The sequence below is a fragment of the Dendrobates tinctorius genome, unplaced genomic scaffold, assembly GCF_039654945.1.
Source record: "Dendrobates tinctorius isolate UK_male_01 unplaced genomic scaffold, ASM3965494v1 ptg000069l, whole genome shotgun sequence".
Lineage (NCBI taxonomy): Eukaryota > Metazoa > Chordata > Amphibia > Anura > Dendrobatidae > Dendrobates > Dendrobates tinctorius.
In genome coordinates this window covers 32,391,468-32,413,897 of record NW_027361737.1, presented here as the reverse complement: position 1 = coordinate 32,413,897, position 22,430 = coordinate 32,391,468, and the positions used below count along the sequence as shown (strand labels likewise).

General features: G+C 46.8%; 1 protein-coding gene across 1 annotated transcript in view; it reads left to right on the top strand.

The window, feature by feature from the left end:
• The window catches only part of PIK3CB (phosphatidylinositol-4,5-bisphosphate 3-kinase catalytic subunit beta), a 222,917-nt gene extending 201,567 nt beyond the window's left edge, over positions 1–21,350 (top strand). Inside the window, exons 19-25 of the mRNA XM_073581310.1 lie at positions 2,108–2,186; positions 6,032–6,199; positions 6,407–6,530; positions 7,829–7,974; positions 8,231–8,363; positions 15,345–16,658; positions 20,281–21,350. Coding sequence (XP_073437411.1) covers positions 2,108–2,186; positions 6,032–6,199; positions 6,407–6,530; positions 7,829–7,974; positions 8,231–8,363; positions 15,345–15,482 — 788 coding nt within the window. The 3' untranslated portion in view covers positions 15,483–16,658; positions 20,281–21,350. The remainder of the gene's footprint in view (positions 1–2,107; positions 2,187–6,031; positions 6,200–6,406; positions 6,531–7,828; positions 7,975–8,230; positions 8,364–15,344; positions 16,659–20,280) is intronic.
• Positions 21,351–22,430: the final 1,080 nt, after the last annotated feature.

Genomic DNA, 22,430 nt, shown 5'->3' with positions numbered 1-22,430 from the left:
GCAGCTCTGCATATGCTTGACTATTGCTCCTTTCACTTTTATGGCACTGGAGGAGATGGCCATCCATCAGTCATATACAAGTGGCTAAAACAGTGGTCAAGCAGGCACATAGGCGAATTTAAGACCCCTGAACTCGTGATTGTTGGGCATCTGAGCAGCAGCCATCATCCATTCATCATTTATCCCATTGATAGATGTATTTAGTGGGTTAAGCTATTGACGCTGCTGTATTACGTCAAGACCCTTACAGACCAGGTGCCATCGGGGTGAACGTCTTTTAGACTGCACATCTACAATCAGACATTGTCGTTCATATATACAGCAAGGGAGTTTACAGTGGGCACGGAAAGTATACAGACCCCTTTAAAATTTTCACTCTTTGTTTCATTGCAGCCATTTGGTAAATTCAGAAAAATTAATTTTTTTTTCTCATTAATGTTGAGCCGTCTTGGCTGAAAAAAAACAGAAATGTAGAAATTTTTGCAAATTTATTAAAAAAGAAAAACTGAAATCTCACATGGTCATAAGTATTCAGACCCTTTGCTCAGTATTGAGTAGAAGCACCCTTTTGAGCTAGTACAGCCATAAGTCTTCTTGGGAATGTTGCAACAAGCTTTTCACACCTGGATTTGGGGATCCTCTGCCATTCTTCCTTGCAGATTCTCTCCAATTCCATCAGGTTGGATGGTGAACGTGGGTGGACAGCCATTTTCAGGTCTCTCCAGAGATGCTCAATTGGGATTAGGTCAGGGCTCTGGCTGGGCCCGTCAAGAATGGTCACAGAGTTGTTCTGAAGCCACTCCTTTGTTATTTTAGCTGTGTGCTTAGGGTCATTGTCTTGTTTGAAGGTGAAGTCTGAGGTCCAGAGCACTCTGGAAGAGGTTTTCATCCAGGATATCTCTGTACTTGGCCGCATTCATGTTTCCTGCAATTGCAGCCAGTCGTCCTGTCCCTGCAACTGAAAAATACCCCCATAGCATGATGATGCCACCACCATGTTTCACTGTTGGGATTGTTTTGAGCAGGTGATGAGCAGTGCCTGGTTTTCTCCACACAAACCGCTTAGAATTATCACTAAAAAGGTCTATCTTCATCTCTTCAGACCAGAGACTCTTATTTCTCATAGTCTGGGAGTCCTTGATGTGTTTTTTAGCAAACACTATGCAGGCTTTCATATGTCTGGCACTGAGAGGCTTCGTCAGGCCATTCTGCCATAAAGGCCCGACTGGTGGAGTGCTGCAGTGATAGTTGACTTTGTGGAACTTTCTCCCATCTCCCTACTGCATCTGTGGAGCTCAGTCACAGTGATCTTGGGGTTCTTCTTTACCTCTCTCACCAAGGCTCTTCTCCCATGATTGCTCAGTTTGGCTGGATGGCCAGGTCTAGGAAGACTTCTGGTGGTCCCAAACATCTTCTATTTAAGGATTATGGAGGCCACTATGCTCTTAGGAACCTTGAGTACTGCAGAAATTCTTTTATAACCTTTGCCAGATCTGTGCCTTGCCACAATTCTGTCTCTGAGCTCCTTGGCCAGTTCCTTTGACCTCATGATTCTCATTTGGTCTGACATGCACTGTGAGCTGTGAGTCTTATATAGACAGGTGTGTGCCTTTCCAAATCAAGTCCTATCAGTTTAATTAAACCCAGCTGGACTCCAATGAAGGAGTAGAACCATCTCAAAGAGGATCACAAGGAAATGGACAGCATGTGACATAAATATGAGTGTCTGAGCAAAGGGTCTGAATAGTTTTGACCATGTGATATTTCACTTTTTATTTTGTAATAAATTAGCAAAAATTTCTACATTTCGGTTTTTTTTCCAGCCAAGATGGGGTGCAGAGTGTACATTAATGAGAAAAAATGAACTTTTTTGCATTTACCAAATGGCTGCAATGAATCAAAGAGTGAAAAATTTAAAAGGGGTTTGAATACTTTCCGTACCCACTGTACATTTCTGGGGTAATGTCTGTTCTGCGGGTGTGATTGACAGCTGCTTCATTTTCTGTTTTTGTTTATTCCTGGTTGAAAGTAAATTGTCATTTTTGTCTGCCGTCATCCCAGTGAATATCAGTGTACTTAGAGATCCTCTCTACGTGTCTTTGCACAGATTTACGCCAGGATATGCTCGCTCTCCAGCTCCTCCGCCTGATGGACATGCTGTGGAAGGAGTCGGGGCTGGATCTCCGGTAAGCTTCTTCCACGTAGGCCTGATATTGGTATGGGACCACACAACTCTCCTAGCCCAGAAGGGTCTACATGAGGTTCTTATCTTGTCGTGTTTGGCTTTGGGCACAGCCTGTCCTATATAGGGATCACATACATTAGTAGTTGTCCCCGTACCCTGACAATGGGAGACCGCACATGGGACATGTCTGTACAGATGTAATGTCCATGCACACAGCAGTGTCCTAATCTCTAAGAACCTGACAGGTGAGACGCGTCTTCTCTTTCTTCCCCCCCCCACGTGTAGGACTTGTCCTCCCGCTGACTCCTGTCAGAGCTGCTCTTGACAAGGATGTTTTTATACTCCCCTCCTGCTGCTTCTCTTGGGAGCTCGGCTGTCAGCGCTCGGCCTCTGGACGGGAAGTTACTGGCCTTGCGCCCACGACTTCCATACTATGGGTTTGACAAATGAAATAAGGCCAAGTGACCCAGTGACCCTGGCAGCACTTAGCACCGAGCTGTCTCCTCCGCCGAGCACCGTGTGATGCCAGCTGTACTGACTCCTGTGTACCCAGAGCATTATCCCCAGCGAATAAATAGCCATATGGTCACCTGTATACAGCTGGATGTAGGGAGTGAGAAGAAACGCTTGGCTTTATTCACTTATTACAGTTTCACTTTTTTTTAGACTAGATTCAAGGAAAACAAGGAATAGTTTCTCCAGTGCAGCAGGATTCGGCAACCTGCAGCAATCTCGCTCTTGTGCAGCTAGTTGTACTGCACAGGTTACTGACCTTTTCTGTATGGGGACGTCGGTGTTCACTTACACTATGTTCTCATCACTTTTATGGCCTTTGTGTAATGTATACATTGAGCATAAGGCTTCATAATATTCTATGATACAATGGATATAAAAAGTCTACACACCCCTGGTTAAAATGCCAGAATTTTGCCATAAAAAAAAATCATACCAAGAATAAGCATTTCATAGTTTTTTCCATCTTTAGTGTCAATTGTAATCTATACAGATCCATTGAGAAACAAACAGAAAGCATTGAAATAATTTTGAAAGGGAAAATAAAAACAAAACTAAAATATTGTGGTTGCATAAGGGTACCGTTACACCTAGCGACTCACCAGCGATCCCGACCAGCGATATGACGCGGTCAGGATCGCTGGTGAATCGCTAGGTGGTCGCTAGTGAGCTGCCACACAGGCAGATCTCACCAGCGACATCGCAGGGGACGGGGATCGCTACTTACCTGTCAGACGTGGCGATCCTGCGTCCTCCCGCCCGGCTCCACGCGTCGCTCGTCGACACCACAGGAAGCGCCGCAGGAAGTGGACGACGAGGAATGGTCCAGCAGCTTCTCGCACGATCAGCGATAACCAGCGGGGGAGCCGGTCGGAGGTAAGTATCACATGCAGCGATATCGCTGCAACGTCACAAAATCGGTGACTTTACAGCGATATTGCTAGCGATATCGCAGTGTGTAACGGGGGCGTGTGAACTCCCCTTATAACTGGGGATGCGGTTGCCTCCAGAATTGGCTAATCATATTTACACTCATATAGCATAGTAGTCAGTACACCGCTGCCATCATTTACAGTGATTCTGATTAACCCCATATAATGTTTAGCTGTTCTAGTAGGATTTTCCTGACATTTTCTTAGTTACATTTTACAGCAAAAGCCATCGCCTGTAAACAGCTTACAACACAGCAAAGGGGTCTTTTGTTGAAAATTATCAGTCAGGGGAAGGGTACAAAATATTTCCAAGGCATTAAATATACTGTGGAACACCACGAAGATAATTGTCAAAAAGTGGTTGAAATTTGGCACTAAAGGGATATTACCTAGTACTAGTACATCTCTCACAAATTGATAAGACCAGATGAAAATTTGTCCGAGAGTCTGCCAAGAGGCATTCAACAACATTATAGAAGCTGCAGGAATTTCTGACAAGTATTAGTTGTGTACTGTACGGGACAACAATCTCTAACTGTTAATATCTGGCCTTTTGGGTGGGGTGGCAAGAAGAAGCCTTTTCTTGCAAAGCCATTTGCCAAAACTTACATCAATTCTGCCAAAGGCATACGGGAAAATGTCTTATGGTCTGATGAGACAAAGGTTGAACTTTTTGGCCAAAATTCCAAAAGATATGTTTGGTGTAAAGCCTACACTGCGCATCACCAAAAGAACAACATACCCACAGTGAAGCATGGTGGAGGCAGCATTGTCATTTGTGGCTGTATTTTGACACCGCAAACTGCGGTTTTAGTCAAGAGGGAATTTTAAATCATTTCAAATAGCAGTCAATTCTGCAACAAAACCTTTAGCTCTCTGCTAAAAAGCTGAAGGTGAAGAGGACTTTCATCTTTAAGACTGGTAGCAACGCTTAGCATGCCTCCATATCAACAAAAGAATGGATTTGTCAGAAGAAGATCAAACTTTTGGAAAGGACCAACCAGAGCCCAGACCTGAATCCATTTGAAAATCTGTGGGTGAGCCGAAGAGGGCGCTGTACACAAAAGATGCCCCCTCACTAGGATGGATTTGGAACGCTACTTCAAGGAAGAGTGGGGCAAAGATTGCCAATTCTAGATGTGCAATGCTGATAGACTCCTACCCAAAAAGATTGAATGCTGTCATAAATTCAACAAAGTAGTATTTTAGGGGTGTGTATATTTATGCATCCATATTATTTTAGTTCCTTATTTTGATTTTCCACCTGAAAACATTTCAGTTTATTATTCAACTGAAGGATGTATTAACAGAAGCATACAGTCTAGATCACGTGAAGTCATTATTTCCCTCTACTCCTCTTTGGTCAGACCTCATCTGGAATATTGTGTCCAGTTTTGGGCACCACATTTTAAAAAAGACATCAACAAACTGGAGCAAGTTCAGAAAAGAGCGACCAGAATGGTGACCGGTCTGCAAACCCTGTCTTATGAGGAAAGGTTGCAGGATTTGGGAATGTTTAGTTTGCAAAAGAGAAGACTGAGAGGAGACTTAATAGCTGTCTACAAATATCTAAAGGGCTGTCACATTGTAGAAGGATCAACTTTATTCTCATTTGCACAAGGAAAGACTAGAAGCAATGGGATGAAACTGAATGGGAGGAGACACAGATTAGATATTAGAAAAAACTTTTTGACAGTTAGAGTGATCAATGAGTGGAACAGGCTGCCATGAGAAGTGGTGCGTTCTCCTTCAATGGAAGTCTTCAAACAGAGGCTGGACAGACATCTGACTGGGATGATTTAGCGAATCCTGCTTTGAGCAGGGGGTTGGACCAGATGGCCCAGGAGGTCCCTTCCAACTCTACAATTCTATGTTTCTATGTTTTCAGATAATGGTTGACATTAAAGGTGGAAAAGTTCTGAAATTATTCTTTATGGTATGGGTTTTTTTTATTTACATCTGCACTATATACAGGAAGTAGAAGCATCTGTCGCTCATAAGATTCAATTGTATAAAAAAATCAAAAAGCTTTCACCATTCTGCACTTTTTTTTTACTTTTAAGATACATTGACATGTAATAGGCAGAAGAAGGCCCAAAGTACACGCTTTTGGTCTCTGTCTGGATAATCTAGCGCTATAAAAGCACGTAGCTTGTGTGTTTTCCCTGCGTGCATTATAAATGTGATGTGAACCCAGCACTACATGCGTAAGGACAATGGATGGAAGTGTTCCCTCTAATCATGCTAATTATATCCCCCTTCATTGCGTATGGTAATATTATAATAAGTAGGACAGCGCCATCTGCTGGTGGCATATAGAATAGCTGACATTACAGAAGCTGCGGCACATCCGTCTCTGATCTGCAGGTATTATTGTGGTGCTAATACTCTTGTGTTTCAGGATAATACCTTACGGATGCCTGGCAACAGGAGATCGATGTGGCCTGATAGAAGTGGTATCAGCAGCAGAGACCATCGCCGACATCCAGCTTAACTGCACCAACTTGGCGGCAGCGGCTGCCTTCAACAAAGATGCTCTGCTCAACTGGATCAAGGAGTACAATGCAGGGTAATTCTCACTTTTTGCATCTTCCTCTAATTATTTTCTGTGTTTTACTCTCAGATCGATTTCTACCACATCATGTCTTAGAGTGTACAGCCTTGGTCGGCGTTAGGGGCAGGCAAACTAGGCATTTGCCTAGGGCCCCCACTTTGTCTAAAATCGGACTGGTGTACAGCTTGTTCCTCATTACACTGTTCCTTCCCTTCTGTATAGAGATCATCTGGAGCAAGCTATTGAGGAGTTCACCCTGTCCTGCGCTGGCTACTGTGTAGCTACTTATGTCCTCGGCATTGGGGACAGGCACAACGACAACATCATGGTCAGAAAAACAGGACAGGTAAGAAACTGAGTGTGTGCCGGTGAGTATTTCTGGGCCATACAGGGCTTCTGTAGTATGTGATGAAACACTGGTATGTTATGATGATCCACAGAAATAACTTGTCACAGTACAAGGGATCATGCACACAGCGATGTCACAGTCCATCAACACTTGTAGTCCTAGGAAAGGTCAGTGATGTCATGGTATGAAAGTAGGGTGCTGAAAGTAGGGTGCACAGTGATGTCACAGCTAATGGAGGTTTCACAGCTAATGTTTAAAGAGCTCATTCATGTGACAGCACAAGAGAAGTGACCACAGTGATGCCACAGACAGGGATAATGCACAACATGATGTCACAGCGCATGGATAATACTTGGAGTCATAGGAAGGGTCATAACACTGTGCTGTCATAATATAAAAATGGTGCACACCGTCACGTTCACAGAAATGTGAAAGTAAACCTAGTGATGTCACTGCGGTGTTTTAAGATCACAGTGATGTCACAGGGATAAAGATTGTTGTCGCAGGCCAGAAAATAAGCACTAGTCTATAGTAGGGTGACCATGGGGCCTTCACCCAATTGCTATAATAACATCTGCGCCCCCTAACATTAGCGCTCTGGTTCCATCCTAGCTATTTGATAAAAGTCCCTCTGATTAGCTGTGTAGTTTGCTTTTTATATTATAATGGTAATTTTGGTGAAACAATGATTTTGGTAAAAGAAAAAGACATAGATTGATCTTACCGTACCGGGAGGCAGCTTGCTGCACAAGAACCCTGCCCCCATTACTCTGTTGTTAACGGTAAGGCACAGTGATCGCATAGAGAAAGCGTAGGTAGTAACTCCAACCCTTCCTCGTGTAGGCCTCATGCTGTAACGGTGACACCGGGCCGACTAATCAGAACAGGCACTAGGGAAGCCGGGAGGTTGGAGGAGTCTGTAAGGCTCTGGCCCAGCGGCCACAGGCTACCAACATGGGAATATTTTGCTCAGCTTTAGTTATGGGTGCTAGATTTTGGGACGTTGATCCAGGAAACTAGTCTGATTGCCGTATGTGGAGTCGGGAGTGAATTCTTCCATTAATATGGGGTAGCTTACATTTGTCTCATGGGGTTTTGCCATCCTCTGGGTCAACTTGTTACAGAATAGGTTGAACTCGATGGACTTGTGTCTTCCTCAAAACTGTGTAATTCTGAAAGTTTTTTACTTTACCCTTGGTGTACTTGTGGGTTATGGGGGGTCTGTCTGTCTGTCCACCTTCATGAAGTGCTAAATGCAGAATTTCTGTATAGCCTTGTGTCTCGTTACCTTTCAGCTGTTCCACATTGATTTTGGTCACATTCTGGGAAACTTCAAGTCCAAGTTTAAAATTAAGAGGGAGCGCGGACCCTTTATTCTTACTTATGACTTCATTCATGTTATCCAACAAGGGAAACCGGGGAACACAGAAAAATTTGGCAGGTAATTTGTCCCCTTGTTTTTATATTGTACTTCAGTAACACTAGTCGTTGCTCCATTAGTAAAAATGACAAATTGTGAATTTTCATTCTGATGACCCTACTGGTCCACGGACATCTTGGCAGGACCATACCATAGTGTGAATACCATAGAAAAGTCAGCAATGTGTAAGAACGGGTCAAACATGACAAACCGGTGATTTCTTCTGCTCTGCAGATCCTGATGAGGCTTTTTTCAGTTTTTGGTTGCTTCCATGCAGGTTTCGGCAGTGCTGCGAGGATGCGTACTTGATCCTTCGTAGGAATGGAAACCTCATCATCACCCTCTTTGCACTCATGCTGACAGCTGGCCTCCCAGAACTTAGCTCCGTAAAAGATATCCAATACGTCAAGGTAACGTGACCAGAGGTTTAATCCATAGATCAGAGTCATGAGCGTTCTTCTGTGATGGTAGGCACTAATGGCCTATATGGAGCAGATTCCAGGCAGCCTACCTGATAAAACAGCTGCTCCTCACACTTATGTGGGCGCATTGGGGACAATTTTCTATTTTGTGTTTTAAAATCATTTTTACAATTTAATCAAAAGTGCTAGTCCTTTGTTTTTTTTGCAAGCTCTTTGTTTCTCTGCTCATTGCTAGCTCCAGAATGAGTTAGCTGAAAATTGGTTCATGAGCTTCTTCCGATGGGCAGTCCATAACCATGTTATGTTTTTATTTCTGAGCTTTCACCTGATTTATGACCACATCAAAGTTCAACTCAACTTCTATGTGGTCTGTGGTCGAAAATCAGTTCAGAGGAGTTGAGAAAAGAGACACTAGATATACAAACTCCCCATGACATCGACTCCTTGATGGATTCTAAGTTAATTCCTTCTACAGTTGTCGCCAAAAGTTTTGAGACTCAAACAAATTTTGGTTTTCGTAAAGTTTTCTGCTTCATTGTTTGTCGATCTTTGGTTACTGAACTATGAATATTTCTCCTTCGTCTCATTGGGGGACACAGAGACTGTGGGTGTGTGCTTCTGCCGTCTGGAGGCTGACACTAAGTATACAAAAAAAGAGTTAGCTCCTCCTCCGCCGCATACACCCTCGCCCCCAGACCGGGCGTAACTCAGTTTTTTGCTTAGTGTCTGATGGAGGCACACGCAGTCTGGAGCTCCAGACTAGATTTTTTCTTTTTTTCTATGAAGATAAGACAGGGGCGACGGATCCTATAGAGAGGGTCCGATCTCCCCAAATCATCAACGGGCGACCACGTGTGAATAACCCTCCACGTGTTTCTCTCCCGCACCGAGGGACACATCTGGGACTTTTCCCCAGACAACCATTTTTCTTTTTTATTTTGTAAAGAGGCGGCAACGCATCCTGATAAGAGGATTGCGGTTTCCCCATCGTCCCCAACGGGCGAGCACGTGTGAGTGATCCTCCACGTTGTTCTCTCCTGCAACGTGGAAATGCCCCTACCACCCCTAGGTAGTGAGTCCAGGGGTGGAGTTGGAGGCGCAGGTAAGCAAGGGATTGAAGCGGAGAGCGGAGAGCGGTACAGTAGCCTCCCCCTCCCTGCCCAGGGATGGGGTTGAGAAGCACCTCAAGAGAGCCCCCTCGGCGGCCCGGCTCACCTTTTGTTAATAGGCCGGGACCAGGTAGTCCGCCTCTCACCCGGCGCTGCCCCCGGCGGGTAACGCCGCACGCGGAGTGCGGCCGGAGCCCCGCGGGCGGCCGCGGCCCCCGCTGTATGGGGAGATCCGTGAGCGCGCGCCCGCCCGCCGACTTCCGGGGGTAGCGGAAGCCCCGCCCACTAACTTCCGGGGGCGGAGAGCGGCGGGCGCGCACAGTTACCGGGGACCTCCCGCCCCCCTCCTTGCATTTCCTCGCCGAAGTGGGGCCGGAAGCCGCCCCCTATCTCCCGGAGTGCGAGTGCCCCGGCGAGTAACGCCGCACGCCCCGTGGAAGAGACGCAAGGTGGGACATTACCGGTGGGTAAGTGCAACCCCGTTGCGAGTGCCGCACTAGTAGTCAAGGAAGGGGTTATCCTCCTCCTCCTACCCTACCTTGCAATATGTCTGGCAAAGGGAAAGCTCACTCTTTCCTATACGCTGTTTGCGTTTCCTGTGGGGTCAGGCTGCCTAAAGCGCAGCCGGGTAAATTTTGTGAAGCCTGCGAGTCGGAGCGAGCCCAGGAGCCCCCCATTGTTGCAGAGCCCAGAGGTCAGGACCCTCCAGAATGGGCGGTGTCTTTATCACACTCTATGATGTCCCTTACAAGGGCAATTGAGTCTCTCCAAGGCCCAGGCAGGGACAAGGATGGAGGTCTGCCAGCGGAAGACAGCTCGTCCACGTCTCAGGACCCTCCGACCGTTAGAGGCCGCTCCAGCACCAGACAAGCTCATAGCAAGAGAGCTCGTTCCCCGTCGGCCGGACCCTCTGGGGCTTCGGCGGCAGGTATTAGGGTATCTCGTTCCCCGTCGCCGAGCTCAGGAAGCGAGCAGGATGAGGGCGAGGAGGAGGAGGAGGCCTGGAATCCAGAAAGCCTGGGATACCAAGACTCGGTGGACAGCCTCATTGAGGCAGTCAACCAGACATTAGAGATCGAGGACGATGTGTCCACGGCCTCAGGTCACAAGGTCTCCTTCAAAAAGACCAGGCGACCGCATAGAAGGTTTGCCACGCATCCGGAGTTCGAGGAGCTAGTTCAGAAACATAGGGAACACCCGGATAAGCGTTTTGCAATGCAAAAAGCGCTGCAAGCTAAGTATCCGTTTCCTCCTGAACTCCATAAGGGATGGGTGGAGTCGCCAGTAGTGGACCCACCGGTATCACGTTTAGCGTCCAGATCGCTATTGTCGATACCCAGCGGTTCTTCTATCAAGGACCCAACTGATCGCCTTATAGAGGGGCTTGCCCGCTCGGTGTATGAGGCAGCGGGGTCGGCCCTAGCCCCCTCCTTTGCGGCTACTTGGGTGGCTAAGGCCATGGTTTCATGGGCGGACGCTCTGCAGAATGCCCTCCAAAACAGAGATCTGCCTGCGGAGGTCTTGGAGGTGACAAATCAGATCTTAGGGGCAAGTGATTTTCTCGTCAGCGCCTCTCTGGACGCGGCCGAGTGTTCTGCGGTGGCAGCAGCAAATGCGATCGCAGTCAGGCGAGCATTATGGCTGAGATTGTGGAAAGCGGATTCTATCTCCAAAAAGTCCTTGACCTCATTGCCTTTTCAGGGCAATCGGTTGTTCGGTGAGAAGCTTGATAAGCTTATCTCAGAAGCCACAGGGGGGAGGAGTAGTTTCCTCCCGCAGCAGAGGACTTGGCCAGCATTCAGGCAGACACAGAGGAGTTTTCGGCCCTTTCGTAACCCCTGGAGGGGGACTTCGGCCAGAGCATCCACCTCCGCAAATGATGGTCAGATTAGGGAAAGGCAAACCTCTTACAGAGCCAATCCGCTGGGTAGAGGCCGAGGCCGTTTGCCCAGAACAAGGGGGGCCAGATCCCAAAAGCCTCCAGCAAAATGACTCGAGGCGCTTCGTACCTACTGACGACCTTGTGGGCGGACGCCTACTAAGGTTCAGCCACATTTGGGTCGCAGTGGCACGCGACGCTTGGGTGGCAGAATTGATATCGTCCGGGTACAAGATAGAGTTTCTCGCACTCCCGCCACGGCGATTCTTCCGTTCCCGGCTTTCCGGAACAGAATCGCAGGTGGAGGGTTTGTTACAGGCCATAATGACGCTACAGCGCAACGGGGTCATTGTCCCAGTGCCGAAAAGCGAAGAGACACAAGGTTTTTACTCCAACCTGTTTTCGGTCCCCAAAAAGGACGGGACAGTAAGGCCAGTATTAGATCTAAAAATCCTGAAGGAATTCGTCAGAGTCAGGCGGTTCCGGATGGAATCCCTCCGTTCGGTCATTGCAGCCATGGATCCAGGGGAGTTCCTGGCCTCGATCGACGTGCAGGATGCATATCTGCACATTCCGATTTTTCCTCCACACCAGAGGTTCCTGCGTTTTGCGATCGGAGGGCGACATTTTCAATTTGTTGCTCTGCCCTTCGGTCTGGCCACTGCTCCCAGAGTCTTTATGAAGATAATGGCGGTGGTTATGGCCATCCTGCATGCTCGGGGCATAACGGTACTACCTTACCTGGACGACCTTTTGGTAAAGGGGCCGTCGTTTCAGGCGTGCCAGGAGAATGTCAGTATCACGCTGGATACCCTGGCGCGTCTAGGCTGGTTGATCAATCGGAACAAGTCGTCTTTGGTTCCAGCCCAGAGAATCGTATTCCTAGGCATGGTTTTCAACACCTCCCGGGGGCTGGTGATCCTCCCTCAGGACAAGGCGCGAAAGATCAAACAGGGGGTACGGAACCTTCTACAGCCAGGCTCCAGATCCATCCGGTACGGCATGAGTGTGTTGGGCAGAATGGTGGCGGCGATGGAGGCAATCCCGTTTGCCCAGTTCCATCTCCGTCCGCTTCAGCATGCGCTCTTGTCAGCATGGGACAGAAGGCTGCTATCCCTCAGTTGTCGGTGCAATTTGTCTCCGCTGGTCCGACGATCACTCCGATGGTGGACTCGCGACTCGTCTCTGGCCCAGGGGAAACCCTTTCCCCCGGAACAGTGGTTGGTGGTGACGACCGATTCAAGCCTGCAAGGTTGGGGAGCAGTTTTCCAGAGTCACACAGCCCAGGGGCGGTGGTCCATTCAGGAGATAATTCTCCCGATCAACATTCTGGAGATACGGGCAATACGATTGGCCCTGCGACATTTTCAGTGTTTCCTGAGACACCGGCCGGTGCGCATTCAGTCGGACAATGCTACAGCAGTAGCATATGTCAACCATCAGGGGGGCACGCGCAGCCAAGCAGCCATGCGCGAGGTTGGGCTGGTACTGCGTTGGGCCGAAAAGAACCACGTGGTAATTTCAGCGGTGCACATTCCGGGAGTCGAAAACTGGGCGGCAGATTTTCTCAGCCGACAGGGGGTCGCGGCAGGGGAATGGTCCCTGCACCCCGAGGTTTTTCAACAGATCTGCCAACGGTGGGGGACACCAGACGTGAACCTTATGGCATCCAGAGAGAACGCCAAAGTACAAAGGTTCGTCGCTCGACCCGCAGGCGATCGCAGCAGACGCTCTGGTGCTTCCATGGAGCCAGTTTCGTCTCCCGTACTTGTTCCCCCCGCTACCTCTGCTTCCAAGGGTCATCAGAAAGTTAAGGAGAGAGAAGGTTCCAGCAATTCTGCTAGCTCCAGACTGGCCTCGGAGGGCCTGGTATGCAGATCTGGTTCAGCTAGTGGTGGACGTACCCTGGCGTCTACCAGATCGGCCGGACTTGCTGTCCCAGGGGCCGATCTACCATCCGAACTTAGGGGCCCTGTGTTTGACGGCGTGGCCATTGAATCTTGGCTGTTAACACAGGCAGGATTCAGGCGCGATGTGGTGGCCACGATGGTGAGTGCCCGAAAGCCTTCCTCGGCGAAGGTATATCATCGGACTTGGGAAGTTTTTTTCCGTTGGTGTAGGGATCGCGGAGTGGCTCCTCTGGTTTTTTCAATCCCCAACGTACTGGCTTTTTTGCAGGCAGGGCTGGACGCAGGATTGGCTCCGAGTTCGCTCAGGACGCAAATCTCGGCCCTGTCGGTCCTTTTTCAACGAAAGGTCGCTTCGGTCTGGCAGGTTAAGACGTTTATGCAGGGGGTCGCACGTTTAGTACCCCCCTATAAGGCGCCGACGGAATCATGGGACCTGAACTTGGTGCTCAGGGCCCTTCAGGAGCCCCCCTTCGAACCCTTACAAGAAGTCTCCTTACCTTACCTGTCCAGGAAGGTCGTTTTTCTGGTAGCTATTACGTCTATTAGGCGGGTTTCGGAATTGGCGGCTTTATCTTGTAAACCGCCGTTCTTGACTTTTTATAAGGATAAGGTAGTTTTAAGGCCAGCTCCTCCCTTCTTGCCGAAGGTTGTCTCTGCATTCCATATCAACGAAGACATTGTCTTACCCTCGTTTTGCCCGGCACCGGTGCACAGGGTAGAAAAGGCTTTGCACACACTGGATCTGGTAAGAGCTCTTAGGAGGTATGTGACAAGGACAGCATCTTTCCGCCGGACAGACTCGCTATTCGTGATCCCAGAAGGGCGGCGGAAGGGGCTTGCTGCGTCCAAAGCGACTTTGGCCAGATGGGTTCGCCTGACGATTCAAGAATCTTATGAAATCAGTGGCACGCCGGTTCCGGCAGGGATCAAGGCACACTCGGCTCGAGCAGTGGGTGCCTCATGGGCACTGCGACACCAAGCTTCAGCGGAACAGGTGTGCAAAGCAGCTACCTGGTCCAGTTTGCATACGTTTGTCAAACATTATAACGTACATACCCAGGCATCCTCGGATGCAAGCCTGGGAAGAAAGATTCTCCAGGCAGCAGTTGCGCACCTCTAATCAGGGGCGCAAAATAGCATGGATTGGGTGAGCTAAGATCCCGCCCAGGGACTGCTTTAGAACGTCCCACAGTCTCTGTGTCCCCCAATGAGACGAAGGAGAAACATGGATTTTTGTGAGTACTCACCGTAAAATCCTTTTCTCCGAGACGCTCATTGGGGGACACAGCACCCACCCTACTAGCCAGTTGGCTTTTGCTTATTTTAAGTTATAAAAATCCTTATGTAAGGATCAGGGTGGTCCCTTTTCCAGACGTATAATTTCTTGCCTGAGTTTAAGGCGCGTTCTCCTACTGCTTATGCACTAAACTGAGTTACGCCCGGTCTGGGGGCAAGGGTGTATGCGGCGGAGGAGGAGCTAACTCTTTTTTTGTATACTTAGTGTCAGCCTCCAGACGGCAGAAGCACACACCCACAGTCTCTGTGTCCCCCAATGAGCGTCTCGGAGAAAAGGATTTTACGGTGAGTACTCACAAAAATCCATGTTTCATGAGGTTTTTATACTTTGACCAATACTTCATGCTTATGTGAAGGCCCAATATTTACAGTGTTGTCCCTTATTTATGAAGACTTCTGCCCTTCGTCCCCTGACAGCTGGATACCAGTTTCTAGGCCAAACCCTGACTGATGACCACCTATTCTTGCCTAATTAGTGCTTGGAGTTTATCACAATTTCTGTGTTTTTATTTGTCCTCCCGATTTTTGAGGATTGACCATAGGTTTTCAAGATCTGGGGATTCTCCTGGCCATGGTCCCAAAGTTTAATTGTTTAACGAGCAACGTAGTTATCAGTTTTCACTTGTGACATGGTCTCTATTATGCTTGTAAGAGCATTGCTCATCACCAAATTCTCCCCAAAGGTGCACATAAGATTGAAGCCCCATAACTGCTGTAGTCGCAGTCATTCGCTGACATATTTTGTTACTGAGATGTTCTCATTTTCCATCATCAGGACTGCTTGGCCCTGGGAAAGACGGAAGAAGAAGCACTTAAGCAGTTTAGACAGAAGTTTGATGAAGCTCTAAAGGAGAGTTGGTCTACCAAAGTGAACTGGATGGCCCACACTGTGCGGAAGGATTACAAGTCCTAGCGGCAGGCTCCACGTTTGTATCTTGGTTGTGTTATGGGACGGATGGCCGTCAGCTTCCATAGTGGAATGGTGCCTGAATGTGCGATGTGAATACTGGATGTGGTCGCTCACCCTGATCCAGGGAAACTACAATGCAAGAACTGAATGTGAGACTTTTTGTACTCAACACAAAGATATTACTGCCAATTACTGTACAGCAGAGATCGGTGCGGTCACTTCTGATGGACATGAAAGGGATATGACCAGGACCGCTGGGTGAGGAGTGGAGGCAGAGGGTCTCCTTGTACCTCAGCGAGGCCATGGATTTGCACACTTTCAGTTTTGATGGCCTACTTGAGACCTTTGTTTGATAATCTATTTTCTTAATCGACTTGTGTTTTTTTTGTAATGAGATTGTGTCAGCCCTTACCAATATTCTCCGATTATTTGACGTCTTCCTGAGTCCTGGTAACTGTGTCAGCTCTGCACTGCCGTGTCTTCGCTAATTGGGGACTTTAGTGTCATTCCCATCCAGGGAGCAGTTTGTTGGATCCAGTTTCCATTACTTTTGCTTGTCTGCTCCTTAATTGTTTTTTTTGTTTTTTGTTTTTTTTAGCAGACTGATCACTACATATAGTTATAGCCTGGTTGCTGTCCTGCCTTAGCACGTGCTACCGTAGTACCATGTGTATACATCTCACCGGTAGGGGGCAGGCTTTACCAGCCAGTGTTAACGCTTCCATGGCTACTGTACCTCACCTGGTGAACCAGTGATAACTTTGTGACTACTTGAATGAGGGAAAACCAGAACTTCTTTACCAAAGCACTTTTGCCGGGGTGGTACCAGTGGCAGGCCATCTATATATTGCTGAGAGAGTCATTGTAAAGCCACTTCATATGATGCTATGAATTCCATACATGCAGGGCTACATTTCCGCACATCTCATCTCTAAAATTTAGATTTTACAGCTCTAGCTTCCACATTTTTGCAATGCTGCCATAAAGCAAGGTACAGCATTGCTTTACTGCAATGCTGCGCTGTCATATCATTCATGCCTCAGCAGCAACACTCCTCCAGGATATCCCTGTGATTTCACATTTCTGCTTAGTTCCTGACCTACTGAGATCTCGTCTTCTAAATGAGTCTAGCCGAATGCGCTTGATTCCTTTGCCAAGATGGAAGACTACGACCATAAGGTGACACTTGATATGAATATGCAATGTAAGAGACTTAGGCTGGTTTCACATTTGCGTTTTTTAGCGCTGGAAAAAAACGCATATGTGCGCATGCGTTTTTTCCCCTATATTTAACATGGGTGCGCATACCTGCGCGCTTGTAAGCGCATGTATGCGATTTTCATGCGCTGCGTTTTTTTGGGGTGTGCGTTTGTATTTTCCAGACGCAGCATGTTGCATTTTTTGGCCCTGCAAAAAAGCGCATGCGCACATATGCGCACGTTTTGCGCTAAAAATGGCCATTATAGCCTATGGATGCGCATATGTGCGCACTGGCATGCTCATGTATGCGTTTTTTTGCACATGCGTTTTTTTTTGTTAACCATGGAATTTAGGGGTTTGGGTTAGAGTTAGGGTTAGTTAAGGGGGTTTAGGGTTAGGGTCAGGGTCAGGGTTAGGGTTGGGGTTTGGGTCAGGGTTAGGGTTAAGTATGGTTTGGTTAAGGGTTAGGGTCAGGGTTAGGGTCAGGGTTAGGGTTAAGTATGGTTTTGTTAAGGGTTAGGGTCAGGGTTAGGGTCAGGGTTAGGGTTAAGTATGGTTTGGTTAAGGGTCAGGGTTAGGGTTAAGTATGGTCTGGTTAAGGGTTAGGGTCAGGGTTAGGGTTAGGGTTAAGGTCAGGGTTAGGGTTAAGTATGGTTTTGTTAAGGGTTAGGGTCAGGGTTAGGGTCAGGGTTAGGGTCAGGGTTAGGGTTTAGGGTTTGGGTTAGGGTTAAGTATGATTTGGTTAAGGGTTAGGGTCAGGGTTAGGGTTAGGGTCATGGTTAGGGTTAGGGTCAGGGTTAGGGTTAGTAAAGTCATGGTTTGGGTTAGTGTGAGGGGCCACCTAATGTTGGAAAAAAACGCAAACGCGGTAAAAACGCACTAAAAACGCATACAAACGCATAAAAATGCTGCGTTTTTTTCATGCATGCTCATAAAAATGCTTGAAAAAAACGCAGCAGTTGTATGCTTTTGTATGCGTTTTTTCAATGCGTTTTTTTGCGGGAAAAACGCGCTGCAAAAAAAAGCAAGTGTGAAACTAGCCTTAGAGTGTTTGTCGTTTCAATTATTATTTCATAAATCAGTAGGAGACATGAAAATAAGCAACTTTGTAATATATGTAACTAGCTGAAGAGCCCGGCGCCGGGCATAGTAACAAACTGTGGTTAGTTATAACAAATTATAATGATTATATCTATATATATAAAGCTGAGTGTAGAACCCAGCACACTCCGCATAGCCACATTCACTATAATATCCCACATCATCCCATCAGCCAGAGCCACCGGACTACTACCCCTAATATCCCACATCATCCCGTCAGAGCGACCGGACTACCCCTAATATCCCACATCATCCCGTCAGAGCGACCGGACTACCCCTAATATCCCACATCATCCCATCAGCCAGAGCCATCGGACTACTACCCCTAATATTTCGCATCATCCCGTCAGACAGAGCCACTGGACTACTACCCCCTAATATCCTACATCATCCCGTCAGCCTGAGCCACCGGACTACTACCACTAATATCCCACATTATCCCGTCAGCCAGAGCCACCGGACTACTACCCCTAATATCCAACATCATCCCGTCAGAGCCACTGGACTACTACCCCTAATATCCTACATCATCCCGTCAGACAGAGCCACCGGACTACTACCCCTAATATCCCACATCGTCCCATCAGACAGAGCCACCGGACTACTACCACTAATATCTCACATCATCCAGTCAGAGCCACCCAACTACTTCCCCTAATTTCCCACATCGTCCCGTCAGACAGAGCCACCGGACTACTACCTCTAATATCCCACATCATCCCGTCAGCCTGAGCCACCGGACTACTACCCCTAATATCCAACGTCAGCCAGAGGCACTGGACTACTACCCCTAATATCCCACATCATCCCATCACAGCCGCCGGACTACTACCCCTAATATCCCACATCATCCCGTCAGCCAGAGCCACCGGACTACTACCCCTAATATCCAACATCATCCAGTCAGCCAGAGGCACCAGACTACTACCATTAATATCCAACATCATCCCGTCAGCCACAGCCACCGGACTACTATCCCTAATATCCCACATCATCCTGTGAGCCAGTGCCACTGGACTACTACCCCTAATATCCCACATCATCCCGTCAGCCAGAGCCACCAGACTACTACCACTAATATCTCACATCATCCCGTTAGAGCCACCCAACTACTACCCCTAATTTCCCACATCTTCCCGTCAGCCAGAGCCACCAGACTACTACCACTAATATCTCACATCATCCCGTTAGAGCCACCCAACTACTACCCCTAATTTCCCACATCTTCCCGTCAGCCAGAGGCACCGGACTACTACCCCTAATATCCCAAATCATCCAGTCAGCCAGAGCCACCGGACTACTATCCCTAATATCCCACATCATCCCGTCAGCCAGAGCCACCGGACTACTACCCCTAATATCCCACATCGTCCTGTCAGCCAGTGCCACTGGACTACTACCGCTAATATCCCACATCATCCCGTCAGCCAGAGCCACTGGACTACTACTCCTAATTTCCCACATCATCCTGTCAGGCAGAGCCACCGGACTACTACTACTAATATCCCACCCACATCATCCCATCAGAGCCAACATTGTCAGGTTGGCGCTGTCACACTAGTTAAAATGATACCTGGGTTGGAGAAATCAGTCTTGTGTTTCTTTTTTTAGTCTGTGTTTGAATTTTTAAGTTAATGAGATGCTTCATGCCAGACAAACAGAAGTTCCTGATTCTGGGCTCCCCCTGCAGTCTGTGTCAGAGGGTGGTCTGTGTCAGAGGGTGGTCTGTGTCAGCACGGTAATAGATTGTGTTATTTCCAGCTTTACGGAAGGACGATAACACCATATAAATGATAAGAATAGTAGGCTTCAGTTACCACAACTGTCTGCAAGGAAAACTGTTGCACATAGCAACCAATCACAGCTCAGCTTTCATCTTTTAAACAGCTCTGGTGAAATGAAAGATGCTTAGTGATTGGTTGCAACACAGGCAGTGTAACCTGTTGTGGTCAAGAAGATGTGCCTATGAAATATATATATATATTAGATAATAAATATATATATTATTTATTTGATTATATATATATATATATATATATATATGTGTGTGTATATATATAATTATATATTTTGTTATAAAGAGCTTTGCGTGTGGAGTGAGTGTGGCTATGCGGAGTGGGCAGGGCTTGATACACATACATACATACACTCAGTTTTATATATATATAGATTGGAGAAATCTGCTTCTTTGCCGTTCTAGATTGATCGATCACTCTCAGTTCGTGGGTGGAATCTGTAGACTGATGTTCGGAATCCTGAGATAGGCAGTTAGTGCGTTTAACATTCTATGGAGAGATAAGGGGTAGTAAGGGTTAGGAGCAATCTGCAGCAAGTTCTCTTGAAATGACAGGTACGTTTCTCCATGGAATGTTGTAAGCACCAGCTGTCATTTCTTGTCTTACTAATGACTAATAGAATCTGTCACAAGGTATTTACTGCCTCATCTGAGAGCAGTATAACTTAGAGAAAGATACCCTGATTCCAGCGATGTATCACTTAGTCTCTTTAGGTCTTCAGCAACCCTGATGGCTTGAAGCTATAAAGAGAACGGTGGAGAAGACCCTGGTGGACCTTTCTAGACTTGCACAACATTGATCTTCCTCCGAATCATTCATTCATCAAGTTGCCATGGTTCGAGATCGTACAGAAGACCATTAAAATGTAAAAAAAAAAAAAAATCACAATTTACTGAGTGCAGCAGCTCAGAGATTTTACATGTAGCAGCGCTCAGAACTATTGATAGAAAAATGCTAATCAGTGCTGGTATATGGTTGGACCAAGATGCACAAGAGCTGTTGTCCTGTAGTAATAATCTCCTGCTGATAAAACAGTCTGCATTGAAACTGCAGCACCCAGCCTAGTATGTGACACATCACTGAAATTTGTCTCAGCTGGTACATCATCCTACCCTTGGATTACCCAGCAAAAACCTGCTGACGAATTACCCTTAACTTGAACACAGATTTTACCCATTAATTGAAAATTTTAAGAGTAAAAGATGATTCCAGGAGAAGACATAAGCAGGCTTTCGATTTCTCTGTGTACTACTGATCTATGAAGAAATAAAATAAAACGACGGTTACCCTAAGTCACACCTGCTGCCAGTTGTATTTGTGTTATGCCTGTGTGACTCCAGACTGAATGCAATGTGACTCACTACTAGTTACATTCACATAAGGCAGAATATAATTGAAACATTTTATTTATTCCAACTTTTTTTTTTTTTCATTTTTAAGGAGAAGAAACTATTTTATTATGATTTGACAGTTGTCACATGACTCTGATATTTATTGAGCGCCCGGGCGTTCCGGCTTGGCTGTGATTTCCCAGGCAATAGAATATTGTATTTTGTACAGAATACGTGCCTGGCAGCGGCCTCATTCATAGCGCGCAGCGCACCGGAGGCTCCGCGGCCACCGCCTTGCACATGTCTTACACTGGAAAACAAGTTTGTGTACATGGGAGGGAAGAATCCACTGTTTTACGGAGAATGTATCCGCGTTGATTTTACACTGTAAACAGGACAATAATCTGATTCAGATGCTGAATAAACGTAACCGATGTTCTGGACGCCGCGGCTGATTTGTGATTTGTGTTACTTTTTTTTTTTAAGCTATTTATCAAATTGTTTATGGGATGGATTTTCTCTATCAGGGTATGTACACACGATGTGTTATAGACGCCGGAGTACCAGCATTCTGTATTTAAATCAACATATCATGTAGTGGCGGCTTCCAAGCAGAACCTGCCAGAAGAATGGACTGGTCACTTCTTTTAGCAGCTTTTCAGTTTTTGAAGCCTGAAGTAGTGAAAAGTGACAAAAGACTGAACATTATATGCACAACAAGTCGCCTTTACATTTCTGTCCATGTGTTCATTCTTTTTGGAGTTTCTATAGCACTTTTTCAGGGGGTTACAGCCATAATCCACCTGAAAAAGACTTTTTGTGCATATTCGCAAACTATATATACCATATATATAATGTTTCTGGGCAGTTTAAACTCCAAAACATATATATATATATATATATTTACAGTATATATACACTAGATGGAGGCCCAATGCTATCGCATCGGGAGGGCGGTAATGTCACGATGGGGGCAGGCTTTGCAACGTTGAGAATCCTCTCCCCCACATGTGCTCACCCACCTATCCACTCTCTTTCCTCATGTGCTGACTTCCTGTCTGTGCTCTCTTCTTTCACCTGTCTACCCCATGTGCTATCCCTTGTCTGCTGTCTCTCTCTTTCCTGTGCTGTGTTCTCCCCTCATGTGCTCTCCCATTTGAGCTGTCTCCCCCCTGTGCTCTGTCTCTCTCACCCCGTGTCTGACCGTATACAGAACATACCCCAGCTCCTGGGCAGGGGAGGAAGCAAAAGACAATACTGACATTACAGCAGGAGATACGGTGACATCTGGACAGAACAGGAAATTAAAACATTACAAGGCAGTTATATATATATATACATACACACACACATACTTTGGGCGTGTATGTGTACATATATACCTTTTATGACTCAGTGTGCACATGTCCAAAAGGTGTGTGTGTATATGTATGTGTGTATATATATATATATATATATATATATATATATATATATATATATATATATATATATAAAATTTTCTTGGAGTGTAAACTGCCCGG